At 45.1% G+C, this 17,653-nt stretch overlaps 1 protein-coding gene across 2 annotated transcripts; it reads left to right on the forward strand.

The window, feature by feature from the left end:
• The first annotated feature begins 1,770 nt into the window (after positions 1-1,770).
• Positions 1,771-16,083, forward strand: LYPD5 (LY6/PLAUR domain containing 5). Of its 2 annotated transcripts, none has more exons than XM_082438855.1 (5): positions 1,771-2,017; positions 13,833-13,961; positions 14,538-14,714; positions 14,943-15,089; positions 15,337-16,083. In XM_082438855.1, the coding sequence occupies exons 2-5, from the start codon at positions 13,898-13,900 to the stop codon at positions 15,507-15,509; spliced, it is 561 nt and encodes a 186-aa protein (XP_082294981.1). In that variant the 5' UTR covers positions 1,771-2,017; positions 13,833-13,897; the 3' UTR covers positions 15,510-16,083. The 2 variants fall into 2 exon arrangements, with proteins under 2 accessions (XP_082294981.1, XP_082294980.1); XM_082438854.1 differs by lacking the exon at positions 1,771-2,017 and adding an exon at positions 11,818-11,939.
• Positions 16,084-17,653: the final 1,570 nt, after the last annotated feature.

Here is a 17,653-nt window from a genome sequence, read left to right on the forward strand (position 1 = left end):
GGGAAGCCCCAAGATCATCTATTTTGTATAGAAATGGGATCATGCTATACATATTGTTCTGCTATTTCCCCTTTTCACTTGAACACAATTCCTCTACTTCATTTTCTGTCAGCTATAGAGATTTAACTCCTTCTTTTTAATGTTGAATTATTATCTAACTGTCCACTAGTCACATTGGCTAACAAGCATTTGAAATGTGACTAGTTTGACTAAGGAACTACATATTAAAATTTTATTTAATTGTAATGATTTTAAATAGCCACAAATAGCTACCATGTTGTTCAGCATAGACTAACAATTCCTCAAAGGATAAACACTGAGGTTAATTTCAGTTCTTCATTATTACAGACATGGCTTTAGTAAGCATTACTGTATCCACATCTTTTTCTTTCAAGTCAGCATTTTTGTAAGCTAGAATCTTATATGTAAAAATGCTGGTTGATTAAGGGTTTGCTTTCAGACATTGTGATAGATACTACCCAACTCAACTGTAAAAAGACTGTAGTCATTACCAACAGCTACCTATGAGCGTTCTCATTCCCCCACATTCTCAACAATATTGTATACTATCAACATTTGTTTTTGATATTTGTTAAGTGAAAACATGGTAAGTCATAAGTTTCCATTATCAATTAATTGCCTCAGCTCACAATGATAAGCTTAACCAAAAGATGGCGCTGGAGGGATATTGCAGGAGGAGGAGGTAGGACTTTGGGAAGCTTCCCCATCCCCAGATCAACAAAACAATAAATCAGGCCCTCATTTGTAGTAACTGCCAATTCCCATGGTGTAAACAGTCCTGTCACCGCCAGTTTCTAGCTGCCAATGTGGTATCACTGAAGGTGGAGTTGGGAAGAGATGTACAGTGATACACCACGATATATTTCCGCCCTACAGACACAATTGACATAATCTCAATAGCACAGATAATAGGAAGTGATGTGTTGGGTATTTATTACCTTAGTTTTCTAAATGCATTTATCGTAAGTCTACATAACTTTTAAATACAATCAGCCCTCCATATCATGGGTTCAGCATCCGTGGATTCAACCGTTAATCAAAAATATTAAAAAAAAAAAAAATCCCCAAAAGTTCCAAAAAGCAAAACTTGAATTTGCTGCATGACAGCAACTATTTACATAGTATTAGGTATTAGGTACGTAATACCCAATACAAGTAATCTACAGATGACTTAATATATAGAGAAGGATATGCATAGGTCACATGCAAATACTATGGCATTTTATAAAAGGGACTCCAGCATCCTCAGCACTATCCACAGTTGAGTCCTGTAAGCAAACAGTAGCAGATACTGGGGGACTACTGTAATGTTTGTGTTAACACGTCTCAATTTTTCTGAGAATCTGACCGTAGGGACCGGCTCCGGAACACTGCTACATCCATCTACAGCCATTCAGTCTGTCCCACGACTGTCACAGTAACACAGTCACACACACACTCACACCCCCACCACCTGCTGTGTCCCCAGTGCGGCACCAGGAGCTGACGCACCTCAGGGACCATCAGCCTACACTGGGCCTTCCGGAGCGCAAAGATGTTCAGGCACAAACGTGGTCAGGCACGTACTACCCCTGGGGACTCACCCTAGAATCCCACGCCCAAGACGTCACTCACACAAGGCTGGCACGAGCCGGCGCCTGCGCACTGCGAGCACAGACTACAACTCCCAGAAACCTCCGGGGCGGGGACGCCCCAGGGCCCTTGGGTTTCCGATGTCTCCTGCTTTTCTGGCTCTGGACTACATTTCCCACAGGCCACTGGGCCCCAATAACCGTGGGTCTCGGAAGTCCCCCTAGAGCTTCCTAGTGGTTCTTGGGCTGCGCGTGCGAGCAGGTTCGGTGGAAAGAGAAATCGTTGCGCGGCGTGGAGGGGAGGGCTTTGCGAACTCCGACCCCAGCCGACGGTGGGGATGGACGGAGGGAAACGCTCCAGGTGAACGCGAGCTGTGACAGAAGTGATGGTGTGACAGACAAGAGGGGAGGGGTCGTCAAAACAGGTGAGGGTGTCTCCAGGCTGCGTGTGATGGAGAGTCAAGTATGCGACAGCGCTGGAGTGTGCTTCAGTGACGGTGAGGGACAGACGTGGTGTAGGGGTTGCGTGTGAACATTGTGCGCGTGGTAGAGCCAAGGATACGTCACGCTGTGTGAAAGGTGATATTGCATTTGCATGACTGTGCACATGACGGGGCTGAAATATCCTGTGACAGATGGAATGGTGTGTGTGTGTGTGTGTGTGTGTGTGTGAGTGAGTGGGCATCTGTGCACTCGAAATGGCCAGTGTATGTCTGTGACTGCATGTAAAATACGTTGTATGAGTTTATCTGGTGACCATGACGGAGCTGGAGCGTTTTTCCGCAGCCGTGTGTCAGACTATACGTGTGTGTACACCAGGGAGAAGAGAGATTGCAGTTTGTGTATGACAGGATCAGGATGAATCTGTGACTGTGGTGGAAGTGTGTTTTTGTGTGTATCATGACAGGGCGAGGGTGTGAATGTGTTGTGTGGTTGTGACAGGTCTGGGGTGTATCAGTGATTGTGTGATACGTGTGTATGTATGACCATCTATGCGTGTGACACGTCAGCATATATTTCTGTCACTATGTGTGACAGGCATTGTGTATGTTTGTTGGGTGGGTTGTTTTTTGAGTGGGTTCTTTAGTATGATGTTTGCTCTTTCTTTTTAAAAAAACACACACTCTGGGACTTCCTTGGTGGCGCAATGGTTAAGAATCCGCCTGCCAATGCAGGGGACACGGGTTCGAGCCCTGGTCCAGGAAGATCCCACATGCCGTGGAGCAACTAAGCCCGTGTGCCCCTGCGCTCTAGAGCCCGCGAGCCACAACTACTGAGCCCACGTGCCACAATTACTGAAGCCCGTGCACCTAGAGCCTGTGCTCTGCAACAAAAGAAGCCACTGCAATGAGAAGCCTGCGCACCACAACGAAGAGTAACCCCTGCTCGCCGCAACTAGAGAAAGCCCGCGCGCAGCAACAAAGACTCAACGCAGCCAAAAACAAATAAATAAATGAATAAATTTATTTTTTAAAAAATAAATAAATAAATAAATAAAACAAACAAAAAAACACACACTCTTAATCCAAAGAAATAAGTTCATTTCAATTATTAGTTTGCTATGAGTTTTATTATTATTATGATTTCTGTTGATTTTTTATCAAATGTCTTTTCTGTATCTACGAATATGACCATAAAATTTTTCCTCTTTATTTTGATAACATGGTAGAATACATGTTTTTGGTACATGGTAGAATACATAGATTTTTTTTTTAAATGTTAAACCAACCTTACATTTTTGGAAGAAACCAACTAGGGCATGACGTAAGATCTTTTTTGTAAGTTGCTGTCTACCTCTTTTAATATTTTGTTAGTACCTTGATTTATACTGCCAGCATGTTCTGGGAAAGTCAGGCTGAGAAATTAGTATAAAATTGATCCTGGGCTTGGAGTACCAGAGTGCTTGGAGAAATCATCAAGGAAATTCTCTGGAGGATTGTAACTTCCATTCATGCCTTGAAGAGTTTTTACAGATAAACCCAAAGTTAACATAAGGAAACAAGCCACCATGTATTACAGTAGCAAAAACAACAAACAACATAAATAGAACACCAAGAAATTAAGGTATGAAATTTATTGGGTACAGATAAAGGTATGCAATTTATTGGGTACTTACGACATAAGTTCAAAGGAAGAGGAAACTAAAAAGGATGAAAATTATAGGCTTTGTCTAACTTGGAAGTTAGAAAACAAAGAATAACAGAATGAATAACAGAAAATGGGTCAAAGCAAATGATAAGCATAAATTAATGAAGTAGAAAACACTGATGCAACAGAGAGGCTAAACACCAATCACTGCTTATTTAAAGTGAGTATTTGAAGTGATGCACTTCTGAGATGACTAATTAATAAAACAGAGAAAAGGCACAAATAATACTAAGAAGGGAAAAGACTACGCAAAGTAGAAGACTTTTTAATTAGAATAAATTTGAAAACAGATGGGAATTCCCTGGTTGCCCATTGGTTAGGACTCAGCACTCTCACTGCTAGGGGCCAGGGTTCCATCCCTGATCAGGAACTAAGATCCCTCAAGCTGCACAGCATGGCCAACAACAACAACAAAATAGATAATATAACCAATTTCCTAGAAAGATACAACTTAGAATTGACAAGAAGAAATAGAGGGATTTCCCTGGTGGCCCAGTGGCTAAGACTCCGCGCTCCCAATGCAGGGGGCCAGGTTCGATCCCTGGTCAAGGAACTAGATCCCGCATGCATGCCGCAACTAAGACCTGGCGCAGCCAAATAAATAAATAAATAAAATATTTTTAAGAAGAAGAAGAAATAGAAACTTTTAATAGGCAATTAACCATTAATGATATAGTATCAGTAGTTTAGGCTCTAAACTCTAATCATAACTAAGCTCAGATAATTGTGTAGAAGAATTTAATTAGGGAAGGGTTCAGACACATCTTCCGTGCTATCTCATTCATATCCTCTCAGCCTCACCTGTGCCTGGGGCCTTGGGAAACTTGTTTCTCTTGATTCACTGGTGCAGCAACCATCCCTGCATGAACTCTGGCCAATTCCACATGGGCACAACCCCGTGCCTGACCTCATGCCTGACCTCATGCCGGCACTGGGCACCTCTTGCCTCAAGCCACCTAGGCCCGTCTGGTTGTGCTTTTATCTTGATCACACAAATAAAATAGATTCTCCAAAGGGTTTTAATAAATGCTGTGGCTCAAACCTGTAACTTCTTTGTGGGTAAAAGTTCATGTTTGTAAATATTTCTCTTAGTTGGCCCTGTGGGTCTTCCTATGTTCTTCATTATTGTTGCAGTTATTTTGTGAATGGGAGATGAATGACCAAGTTTCAAATCATTTAGCCCTTTAAAAATAGCCTGCAGAACCTAAGTGTCCATCAACAGATGAAGACGGATAAAGAAGATGTGGTATATATACAATGGAATATTACTCAGTCATAAAAAAGAATGAAATAATGCCATTTGTAGCAATATGGATGGACCTAGAGATTATCATACTAAATGAAATAAGTCAGACAGAGGAAGACAAATATCATATGACATCACTTACATGTGGAATCTAAAAAAATGATGCAAATGAACTTATTTACAAAACAGAAATAGACTCACATAGAAAACAAACTTACGGTTACCAAAGGGGAAAAGGCAGGGGGAGGGAGGGATAAATTAGGAGATTGGGATTAACAGATGTACACTACTATGCATAAAACAGATAGACAGCAAGGACTTACTGTATAGCATGGGGAACTATATTCAATATCTTGTAATAACCTATAATGGAAAAGAATCCGTAAAAGAATATATATATTTGAATCACTTTAATGTATACCTGAAACTAACACAACATTGTAAATCAACTCTACTTCAATTTTTTAAAAAATAGCCTGCCGAGAGGGAAGAGGAGAGTCACATTAGGGAAAGATCCTTTGCTTACTACGTGATTTATATTTAGAAGTGAAGCAAAATGATATCTTCCACTTGCTCTTATTGGTTCAACAGTGATAGTTAAATAGAACAAAAGTAACCACAAATTATTCCCCTCCTATCCACACGGTTAATGCCCTTCCACACTGATTCTGGGCAAGCCTTGTGACTTGCTGGCCAGTGACATTAGCAAACATAACTTGAGCAGAGGCATGAAAAGCACTTCCTTATTGGAGGTTGCCCTTTCTCTCTGCCCTTTGGAAACATGTCATTTCCATGTGAAAAATGTCCAGTCTAGCCTGCTGGAAGATGAGAGGCCATATGGAGGAGAACTGAGGCCTGACTGATAGCCAGCCAACTACCAGTCTTGTGAGTCAGACCATCCTAGATCATCCAACCCATCAGCTGACCATAGAAACATAAGAGAGCCCAAGAGAGATTGGTCAAGTCAGCCCATACCAGAAGAACAACCCAGGAGACACAGAGAATCAGGAGATAAATAAAGGGCTTGTTGTTAACCCTTTTTGTTTGTTGTTTGTTACGCAGCAGAAGCTAACTGCTGCAGAAGCATAGATAGAATAAGCAAATATGGCAAATGTTAATATAGTTGACCCTTGAACGATGCAGGGGTTGGGATGCCAACCCCACACACAGTCGAAAATCCACGTATAACTTTTGACTCCCCCCAAACTTAACTACTAATAACCTACTGTTGACCAGATGCCTTACCAATAACAAACATTCAATTAACAGGCATTTTGTATGTTATATGTATTATACTGTATTCTTACAATAAAGTACGCTGGAGCAAAGAAAATGTTATTAAGAAAATCATAAGGAAGAGAAAATACATTTACAGTATGGTACTATATTTATCGGTACCATAAGTTTACTTGTCAGTTTACAAGATGACTGTAAAGGTCTGTCTGTCAGTACCTACATCAATATTGTCTTATATGATACAAAGCACTGTAGATGTTATATGTATTACACTAGACATCAAAAATAAAAAGATAATGTGAAAAAGAAATTCATATTTATTTACAGGTATAACATTATCATGCATTGATCACAAAGCAGCAGCAATATTATTGCTTTATGGTAGCCTAGACTAATTAATACAATTGCTTTATGATAGCCTAGCCTATATACTAATGAATGAATCATTATAAAATTTTTATGGCATACAGTATTATAGTCATATTCATAATACAGTATTGAGAACATTGTTACTTTAAAAAAAAAACACTTACCTATGATGATAGGCTGATACACAATTTCCCCAGTTATAAGAGAGAGAGGCATACCGTAATTCTTTGAAAGCAAAGTTATAAAACAGTGAGGAAACTAACACATTATTGATTTTATAATATCACTCACCTTATGCCTATGTAAGGATAGACTAGTATCTACATATATTTGTGCATCCATGACATACCTAACTTTAATTTTTTTTTCAATATTTCTAGGCTACATGGTTCATCTGTGAGTTTTTTCAAACTGTTGCAAATCTCCAAATTTTTTTCCAATAAATTTTGAAAAAAATCCAAGTATAAGTGGATGGACCTGCACAGTTCAAATCCATGTTGTTCAAGGGTCAACTGTACTTTTGATCTAGATGATAAGTATATGCATTATCTTTGAACTAATTTTCAACACTTTTGCACCTTAAATTTCTCACAATAAAATTTAGGAAAATACTCTTTATTTTCATGATATTATGATTCTCTACCATTTCATATCATCTTTTATTTCAAAGCTAATCAACTAAGCATTGCTTATATTAAGTTGATTCAAAATATTTACCTCTTGCCTCTAATTTAGAGCTTTGTTCCTCAAAAAAGAGAATATTTAATAATTCGTTATGAACATATTTTAGAAACTACACAGGGACTTCCCTGGTGGCGCAGTGGTTTAAAATCCACCTGCCAATGCAGGGGACACAGGTTCTATCCCTGGTCCGGGAGGATCCCACATGCTGCAAAGCAACTAAGCCCGGGTGCCACAACTACTGAGCCCACGTGCCACAACTACTGAAGCTCGCACGCCTAGAGCCTGTGCTCTGCAACAAGAGAAGCCACCGCAGTGAGAAGCCCGCGCACCACAACGAGTAGTAGCCCCCGCTTACCACAACTAGAGAAAGCCCACATGCAGCAACGAAGACCCAACAGAGCCAAAAATAAATAAAATTTAAATAATTAATTAAAAAGAAAACAATTATTGCTGGATGGACAGAGTCCCAGACTGCACTGATTCTTACATGTGAGCACTTTGGGGAATTTTGTCCAGTAGATGATATATACTAAGACAGGTGATGCACACATTTAGTAAACTGCTTAAACAAACCAAATCTGGGGGAAAAATTATTTAAGAGGCCAGGTATTTGTAAATGTGCATGGAAATGGAAAAGTGCATGGAAACTTACAGAATACAACAAAAGATCCTTGAAAAACTTCCAAGGCATTCTGTAAAAGGGAAGAACAAATCTGACTGCATATTGGATGTGTTTCTTTTCCTTTAACCTTCATATTCTATTGCTTTTGCTTCAAAGTAATCACTAAAGAGATGTTGCCTATAGCTTAAAGTGGACATAATGGCCCATCTCCTGGAACCCTGCCTCCCACGTCTGAGTGTTAAGCTAAAATACCTTTGTTTAAGCTCACAGGAAACATCCTGACCAGGCCCTGACCTGTGAATGGCTGCAGGAAAGAAGAACCAGGAACTATTTGCAACACCTTATCACCTTTTTTTACTTTACCTCCTCACCTCCCCATCTTTGTTCTATAAAAGAAACTAGCATCCAAACCTGGGCAAGATGGTTCTTTAGGACGCTAGTCCACCACCTACTCAGTCTGCTGGCTTTCTGAAAAAAATCACTATTCCTGGCCCCAACAACTTGTCTCTCCATTTATTGGGCTGTCCTGCGGCAAGCAGTACAAGCTTGGACTTGGTAACAATTGGACCGACCCATGTAGATGCTCAAACACCGGGTAGTTGAGGACATCCACACGGATGCTCCTGTAGGTGGTTGGGGCTGGGCAGAGACTCTAGGTAACACCCCCAATCTGCCTCCTTTCTCTCTTCTTGGAGGAGCAAATCCTTGTGCTGCCCATCCTTTAAACTGGATAGTGAATAATGCGGCAAAAATTTCTATACCACTGAATTTTAAAATATCATTCAAGCACTCTACAACTACTCTTCAGCTTCTAATAAATGTTGAAATATATTGAAAATACATGTATCGCAAATAAATTTGAAACTATTCAATATGCAAAGAGAAAGTTGATTTGGTGACATCATAGGACTAAGAATTCAACTCGAGGTAGTGGGCAAACACCCTTTTAGAAATTGTACGTTACGTTCCTAAAGATTGCATCTTAGAACATAAGCCAAAGTTAACACTCTGAAAATCACCGACTTTTAAATGGTGTTTTAAGGAAAATTAATATTTTGAGAAAATAATGAAGGCATCCAATTCAATGCCCTTAAGAGCACCAAAGGGGGTAAGAATAACATAGGATTAGTAGATATGTTAAAAATTGTTGAGTCTGGGTGGTGGGTATGCTATTCTCTGTACGCTTGTGTGTGTTTGAAAATTTCTACAGTAAAAAGTTTTAAAAATAGCTCTTTAATGGCTACCACATAGCATCCTCCATTTTCTCCAATCTCTCAAATAATTAATCATTTAATTACAAAGCTTAATTACTAAAAAGTGATTACAAAAAAAAAAGAATTTCTGGGTTCATAGGGAGCTTGGAGTTCATGCTCTGTGGATGCAAGAGCCCTGCCAAAATCTCTAGACCTAGATCACTGGGTCTCCATTGGATTACCTGGATGAAATAAAATTTATATTTTATGGCAAGACAAGAAAAATTTAAACATAAAATTATTTTCTACCAGTTTGGGCCTCTGCCTTTCCCTTTAGTGTGTATTGTACATCTGCATTGACCAGACTTCCTTAGGAGATAATGTTCCTTCTTAATCTTGTAAGGGATCACGATAACCCACTACTTGCTTTGTACATACAGATCTGGATTGTGTAAACTGTCAATACATCATTTGTTGGATAACTCTTTGCCTCAAAAGCTTATATAACTGTGCTTTGACCTCTAATGGGCGGAACAGTCCTCAGAGCTTTCTGAAAGACTGTCTCCCAGGTTATAATCCTCAGGTTGGCTCGAATAAAACTTTCCATTTCTTAGATCGACCATTGATTTTTTTTTTCGTCGACAACCTCCTGCAGTGGGGAGCTTCCCACCTGATACCTCACAGCCTCCAAAGGTACCTGAAGGTTACCAGAGTTAAAATCACACAGGCACAGCTGCACGCTCACACAGTCACTTACACTCACACACACACACACACACACACACACACACACACACACACACACACGCTCACACACTAAATGGGCTGGTCAGCCAACTCTTCAAGCCTCAGTCTCTGAAACTGAACCACTGTGAATACCTCCAATGCCCCCACCTTCCACAGGGGCCTCAGAAAACCCAGCCTCCTTTCCTGGCCAGTCTCTACTCTCCAGGGGTCCTTAGCTCCACCCTCTCCCTGAAGGGCCAGCCCCTGACAGAGAGGCAGGAACAGGAGAAACAGGAAGAATAATTTGGATACAAAACAGGTTCAGGGAAGTGAGGCCTGTTGGGAGGAGCAGGGGTTTGGCAAAACGAGGGTGAGTCCAGAACCCTAGTGAGTGTCCACAGTTCCTGGGTGTTTGCTGTCAAAGAAAAATTGCACCAAACAAAGTTAAACAGGCACAGGAGACTTTATTCAAGACTATGGCAATAAGAGAGAAAGACTGAACTCAACTCCACTGAAACAAAAGGTGGGAGGGGTTTTCAGCTGGATGAGCTAGTGGGAAAATGCCAGAGACAGAGGGGAGGTTGGTGCATGGGATGGTCCAGCACCCTGACTTACTCTTGAGTTTACAAATGTTTTTCTCTGTAATTAGGCATCTGTGTTTGCTAACTGCCACTTATTCAAGTTCGGCTCCTACCCTCCCACAGAGCCTGAGGGTCAGGGGTGTTATCTTCCTTGATGATGACATTTCGGAGGGGTGGCTCCCAGGTCCCCTGAGAAAGACATTCCTGAGCTGTAAAACTAGCAAGAGGCTGGGAGACAATTTACCTACATTTCAAAGGGACAGAGAAAGAATCGGCAATGACAAGTTTTCTAAAGTAGATGCTCTAAGGAAAGGGAGATTGGGGGCCTGAAGTCAGGAAGAAGTCCGTGTCAAGTTTAGTCAAGCTCAGGAGACCATTAAGGCTGTCCTGGTCACCGCCATTGTGTCCGCTCTGCCCATTCATCTGTGGGTTCGTGACCCTAGGTCTCTGCACATGCCTGGTACCCACTCTGCATGGCACGGTGAGTAGGTGTGATCCCAGCAGGCAGCGCCTCCAAGTGCAAGAAGCAAGGCAGATCAGGAGATGCCAACTTGGCCTCAGCTCCCACTACCCTCGGGAGCATCCATCTGGAAGTCCCCATCTGCCTGGTGTCTGAGTGTCCACGTGGGTTTGTCTGAATCCTCAGGGGACAGTGTATCCCTCCAGTTGTCTGCCTGTGTCTCTATCTCCTCCGATATTTTAACATTCATTCATTTAAAAGTCTAATAAAAAAAATGTATTAAACACCTTCTGTGGGCATGTCCTGTTCATCAAGTCTGCGTTTGTCTGTGTGTCTACATTTGCGTCTGTCCACACCGGACGTGTCTGTCTTTTTGCATCCCATGTGTAACTGCCTCTCTGGGGGGTCTCTATCTCCCTGTCAGTTTGTTTATAAGTTCCTCGATTCACTCATTCCTACAACATCACAAACATCCCCTGAGGCCACTGAGGAGTTCACAGCCTGATGCGGTGACGGACACTGGTCCAACCCAGGGTGACCAAGGCTGGGAGACGGGGGTATCTGAGGCTGAAGGTGGGTGGATGATTGTAGGGGGGCGTGGCAGGTCAGAGAAGTCTCCAAGGAGGAGGTGACGTTTGTGCCTCTGGGTCTGGAGACGTGGGCCCATGTAGGTGGCATGTGTTGGGATAGAGGAAGAGAAGAGAAATCAAGAGGCCGTGAGTGCCAACCTCAGACTAGAACACAGTGTTGGGGAACAGGGTAGAAAGAGAGCCTGCAAAACACAAATCCCCCCAAAGTTAAGGGTTACAGGCCCCTAGCTCCCTCCTCCCTCAGATCCAGGAGTCCAGGCCCCGTCATGATTATCTAGGAGGAAACCAGCCCAAACAAGGGAGGGCAGGGGTGGAGGAAAGCCGGCCGGGCTGGGTATAGCCAGGATGCCTGGGGCCTTGCTGGGAGAACCAGCCAGGCAGAAATCAGAGCAGGAGCTGTCCTCCGTGTCTCCGCTCAGGTCCGCAACCCGGCAACGGGAGGCCCCAGAGCCCGCCTGCTGCGCCTCCTTGCGGCTGTCCTCTTCCTCACAGGTATTCAGACTTCTGAGTTCAGTGGTAAGGGGGCAGTTGGGTGGGGCATAGCTGGACTCTCCTGGGTCTGAGGGAGCAGAGAGTGGGGGCCGGATTCCAGGGACTCAGGGAGGAGCGAACTAGGGGCCCTGATTCCTGGTTCTGAGGGAGGAGGGGCCGGGGGCCTGGATCCTGGGTCTGAGGGGGGAGGGGCCGGGGGTCTGGATCCTGGGTCTGAGGGAGGAGGGGCCGGGGGTCTGGATCCTGGGTCTGAGGGGGGAGGGGCTGGGGGCCTGGATCCTGGGTCTGAGGGGGGCGGGGCCGGGGGCCTGGATCCTGGGTCTTGGTTGGGAGAGGCCTGGAGACCGTGTCCTCTCCAGTTCTCTTCCCCTCCTCTGTTCTTTCCATATCACTCATTTCCTCCAGTGTCTCCGTTCCACTACTCCAGCCTTTGTCATCCTCTTTGCCCATGTCCCCATTCAAAGGTACCTCTGGAGAGCCATGGGGGCTCTTTCCAGAACGGCAGGAAACCTTGGCCTCATCCTTGGGCAACCCCTTCCCCTAGTTTGGGTAAGGACAGGGACATAGTCATATCAGGACTGAAGTGGCTACAAAGGCAGGGAATTTGAGAGGTGGGAAGGAGGTTATGCCTGCATATAACAACTTTGTGTGTGTGTGTGTGTGTGTGTGTGTGTGTGTCTGTGTGTGTGTGTGCGCACGCACGTGCACATGCTCATCCACGGAAGAGAGTTCGATTTCTCTGTGTGTCCATGTGTCAGGGTGTCCTGTGGGTCTCTGTGCTTGTGTGTGTTTATCTGTACCAGGTTTTGATGTCTGGGTGTTTGAACAAATGCTTTTATGGGTCTGTTTATCTCTGAGCCTCACTTTCTTTTTAAAAGAGATGTGTGTATAATTTTGCATCTCTGTTTCTCTTTGTGTTTGTGCATCTCTATGATTGGTGGGCCTGTATTTCTGTGTATGTGTGTTTGGGTATTTTGATGTGTATCTGTCTCTCTGTGTATCTGTTGTGTGTCTCTATGTATCTTGCATCTGAATATGATTTTAAGTTGTTTGTTTTTGTAGGCCTCTTTTTTGTGTATCTCTAACTTCGCCTAATTTCAGGGTCTCATTTTATTTGTATGTCTGTGATTCTTGGGTCTGTATTTGTCTCTCTCTGGGTATGACTTCCTGTGTTCCTGGGTCTGTGTGTTGTGATTATTTCCGTATCCACACAGTTTTCTGTCTGTGTGTGTGATTTTGCATGTGTGAGATCCTGCGCCTTGGTTTTGGGGGGTTTCTATTGGAGGGTCTGGGTGGCACTCGTTTTGCTTGTGAATGTAGAACTCAATGTGAACGCATTCAGGATACTCTGTGTATATTTGTGAGATTTGCATGAGCCTGTGTCAATTTTGTTATTTTGTGTTTACGTCAGTGTTTAAGTGTTCTGTGCGTGTGTGTATCTGTATTGCTGGGGGCTGGCTGTGTGTGCGCTTGTAGCATGAGATTGCACATCCCAGTGCCTGTACTGGAGTGTTTGTTTTCCATCAGTGACCTTTTAGTGCTATTGGATATCATGAGTATAGTTGGGAAAGGGATAGGCAGAACAGGAGTGAATCACTTCCTCCTTTATCAAAATCTTGGAGGGCTTCCTGGAAGAGGGTGGAGATTTGGAAGAGCCTGGGGAAAAAAAAACTGGACTGGCAGGTGCAGATGCCATTGCTGTGCCAAGAGGTAGACACAGTCATGACCAGCCACAGCGGCAGCCCCTGCTTCTTTCAGGGCAACAAGGCCTGTCTCCCCTCAGAGCAGAAGAGCCTGGCCCATGTGGCTGTCATCTGCAGGGTGGAGCCTGATTCCTTGCATAGGCTCATCCTTGGCCTGTTCCTCTCACCCCACCCCTGCTCCTCTCCCCAGGGTCCCAAGCCCTGCAATGCTACAGCTTTCAACACATCTACTTCGGGCCCTTTGACCTCAGTGGCATGAAATTCCTCAATGTCTCCTGTCTCCTCGGATGCTCTGAGGCTGTCTTATCCCTGAACACTGGTGAGGGGCAGGAAACGCAAAAAAAAAAAAAAAAAAAAGGGCGGGAGCGGGGTTACAAGGACAAGGATGAAAGATTAGACGGGGTGGAGGGGGGATGGGGGTGGAGGGGGGATGGGGGTGGAGGAGGAGACAAGGGGTTGGGAAGGAACTGGGTAGAAGAGGGGAGGGAAGGTCAGGATAGAGATGTGGAGGTGGAGGGAGGAGGAGAAGGGAGAGAAAGAAGGAGGGGATAGGGGGGCAGGAGGTGGGAGGAGGAGACAGTAGGGAGCCAGGAAGAGGAGGTGGGAGAGGGGCAGAAAAGAGGAAGAGGGGAAGGAGAGTAAAGGAGGAGGAGGAAAGGGTTGGTGATGAGAGGAGAGGGGGAGGCGGTGTAGAGGGAAGCAGAGTTTGACAGGGAGCGAGGGACGAAAGAGAAGGGCAGGGCTGGAGGGAGAAGCCAGGTTGAGTGAGAAGCGAGAAGACAGAGGAGCAAGAGACTTGAGACTAGAGAGAGAGAGGTGGAGAGGAGGGGGCGTGGGAGAGGAGGAGGAGGGTGGGGGGTAGGCAGCGCGCCAGACCCCATCCCCTCGCTCCCAGGGTACGGCTCCGCAGTGACCATGGTACAGAAGGGCTGCTGGACTGGCCCGGCTATGGGCCAGATGCAGCGGAACGACAAGGCGCTGCCGCCTCACTACTCGGTGGTGCGCGGCTGCGGGACCGACTTTTGCAACGCGAACCTCCAGACCCACGACTCCCTCCCCAATCTGAGCCGAGGTATGCGAGGGGCGGGGCTGGGTGTGGGGCGGGACTGTACGGGGCTGGGAGGGGCCCCGGCGCGCGCGCGCGCCCGGGGGAGGGTGTGGTCTCCGCTGGGCTCCTCCTCCCGGTGCGCTGGGATTCCAGCGCCCAAGTCGGGCCAGACGGGAGCCCTGGCGCAATGCACGTCCCGCACGACCGTACCGAGGACCATTACCTGAATGTGCGTCCACGCTCTCTTGCCAGCGCCCAACCCGCGGACGCTCAGCGGCGCCAAGTGCTACTCCTGCGTGGGGATCCACCCGGAGGACTGCACCCCGGAGAAGTCCCGGCAGGTCCAGTGTCACCAGGACCAAAGCATCTGCTTCCAGGGCAATGGCAGCATGACCTTTGGTGAGAGGCTGGGAGGGTGAGAGGGCCTGGGCAAGGGGTGTGGAGGCAGGGCAGGGCTGACAGGGAGACACGGCCCTGGTCTAAAGAAGGAGGCATGGTCCTGGACTGAGGGAGGAGGCATGGCTCTGGTCTAAGGAGGGGACTGGAAGGAAGTCCGAGGACCCGGTCATGGCTGTGATCTCTGACGTGGAGGTTCAGGTGCAGCTGCCTCCCTCGGTTCTGACCCTCCTCACTGCCCCCCTCCCAGGCAATTTCTCGGTCCCTGTGTACATCAGAACCTGCCACCGGCCCTCCTGCACCATCCAGGGCACCACCAGCCCACGGACAAACATCGACCTCCAGGGCTCCTGCTGTGAGGGGCACCTCTGCAACAAGGACTCCATAAGCCTTCACCAGCGCCTTGGGCACCGTCCCTCCTGAGGCACCCCCCCCATCATAGTCCTGCTCCGCATGGTTTCCCTGCTGGTTAGCACTCCGGGAGGACCCCTCGGGCATAGTCAGCCCCTCCAGCCCCTTCCTGAGCAGGATGCTGGGAGCAGGGCACACGCACCCCCTTCTCACTGCTTCAGTTCCTGGAATGTGGAAAATAAGAGTTGCACTCCTGTCTCTCTCTCTCTCTCCCTCCCGCTTCCCTCCTGACGCCCAGCCCTTACCTGGTCAGCAGGCCTGGGAGAAATTGGGCAAGGTCCCCAGCGTCCCAGGGTGGGGAGAAACATCCCAGCCCGCATGCAGAGCAAACCTGATCATAGATCCTGCTTGCTGAGCACCAACCAGGCCCAGGCTCCCCACAACCCCATTTCCTGGTTGTGGGTTTCCTGGTCCTAGGCTCTCCCTCCAGAGCCTGGAGCCAGGCTGCATGGGTTCGAATTCCAGCTTCAGCATTTTGCCTGTGGGTGACCTTGGGCAAGTTACTTAATCTCACTGAGACTATGTTTCCTCACTTGTCAGGCAGAGGTGAAAATAAAACCTACAGTAATGACAAGGTCCTACTTCACAGTGGTTGTGGTCGGGATTTAATGAATTCCCTCTCTCTGTCATCTTGATCTGTGATCATCTGTTTGAATATTTAGTCATTTAAAAATACTCATTCAGGGCTTCCCTGGTGGCGCAGTGGTTGAGAATCTGCCTGCTAATGCAGGGGACACGGGTTCGAGCCCTGGTCCGGGAAGATCCCACATGCCGCGGAGCAACTAGGCCCGTGAGCCGCAACTACTGAGCCTGCGCGTCTGGAGCCTGTGCTCCGCAACAAGAGAGGCCACGATAGTGAGAGGCCCGCGCACCGCGGTGAAGAGTGGCCCCCGCTTGCCGCAACTAGAGACGGCCCTCGCACAGAGGCGAAGACCCAACACAGCCAAAAATAAATAAATAAATTTATTTTTAAAAAGATACTCATTCAACACCTACTTATTGCTGTCTACTAACTGCAGTGCACGAGAAATATCTGGTATTTGGTAAGAGGGAAACGGCAGTGAAAAAGTAGAATGGATGCTATTGATAAAATTTTAATTTATAAAGGAACCCTCCTACACTGTTGGTGGGAATGTAAAATGGTGCAGCCACTATGGAGAACAAAAACTAAAAACAGAACTACCATATGGCCCAGCAATCCCACTCCTGGGCATATACCCAGAGAAAACCATAATTCAAAAAGATACATGCACCCCAATGTTCACTGCAGCACTATTTGCAGTAGCCAAGACATAGAATAGACCTAAATGTCCATCAACAGATGAATGAATAAACAAGATGTGGTATACACATACAATGGAATACTACTCAGCCATAAAAAAGAATGAAATAATGCCATTTGCAGCAACATGGGGTGACCTAGAGATTATCATACTAAGTAAAATAAGCCAAACAGAGAAAGCCAAATATCATATAATATGGCTTATATGTGGAATCTAAAAAAAATGATACAAATGAACTTATATACAAAACAGAAATAGACCTACAGACGTAGAAAACAAACTTATGATTACCAAAGGGGAAAGGTGGGGGAAGGGATAAATTCTAATTTAACATACACACACTACTATATATAAAATAGATAACCAACAAGGTCCTACTGTATAGCACAGGGAAGTATATTCAATATCTTGTAATAAACTATAATGGAAAAAGAATGTGAAAAAGAATATATAAATATTCTATATATATATATATATCCTATAATGTGTATATATATACACACATCATTTTGCCATACACCTGAAGCTAATGCAACATTGTAAATCAACCATACTTCAATATTAAAAATTTAATTTATGAACATCAGGACCACCACCCACAATCCTTATATAAAATAATAAAGGGAAAGAACAGGCAGGATTAAAAGATATGGATAGACAAATATATGAAAAGATAAAAATAAAGGAAGGAAGCAAAGAAGCAAGGAAAGGAAGAAGGAAAAAAAAGCAAAGAAGAAAATATGCATATCTAATACAGTTTGCATTTCTGTAACTGGTCACAAGGCCATAGTTGATATGTTTAATTTCCTTCTTCCATTACTCATTCCGAGTTTCCTTTGCCCTCAGCTGGCTGGTGTTATTTATCAAGTTAGG

The sequence above is a fragment of the Balaenoptera physalus genome, assembly GCF_965194825.1.
Source record: "Balaenoptera physalus genome assembly, chromosome: 19".
Lineage (NCBI taxonomy): Eukaryota > Metazoa > Chordata > Mammalia > Artiodactyla > Balaenopteridae > Balaenoptera > Balaenoptera physalus.

Bases quoted from the DNA above. Each gene is read 5' to 3' on its own strand.
- LYPD5 (XM_082438855.1), top strand. From the start codon at position 13,898: ATGAAATTCCTCAATGTCTCCTGTCTCCTCGGATGCTCTGAGGCTGTC. The intron at 14,715-14,942 runs GTATGCGAGGGG...CTCTCTTGCCAG, and splicing joins CCTCCCCAATCTGAGCCGAG to CGCCCAACCCGCGGACGCTC. The intron at 15,090-15,336 runs GTGAGAGGCTGG...CCCCCCTCCCAG, and splicing joins CAATGGCAGCATGACCTTTG to GCAATTTCTCGGTCCCTGTG.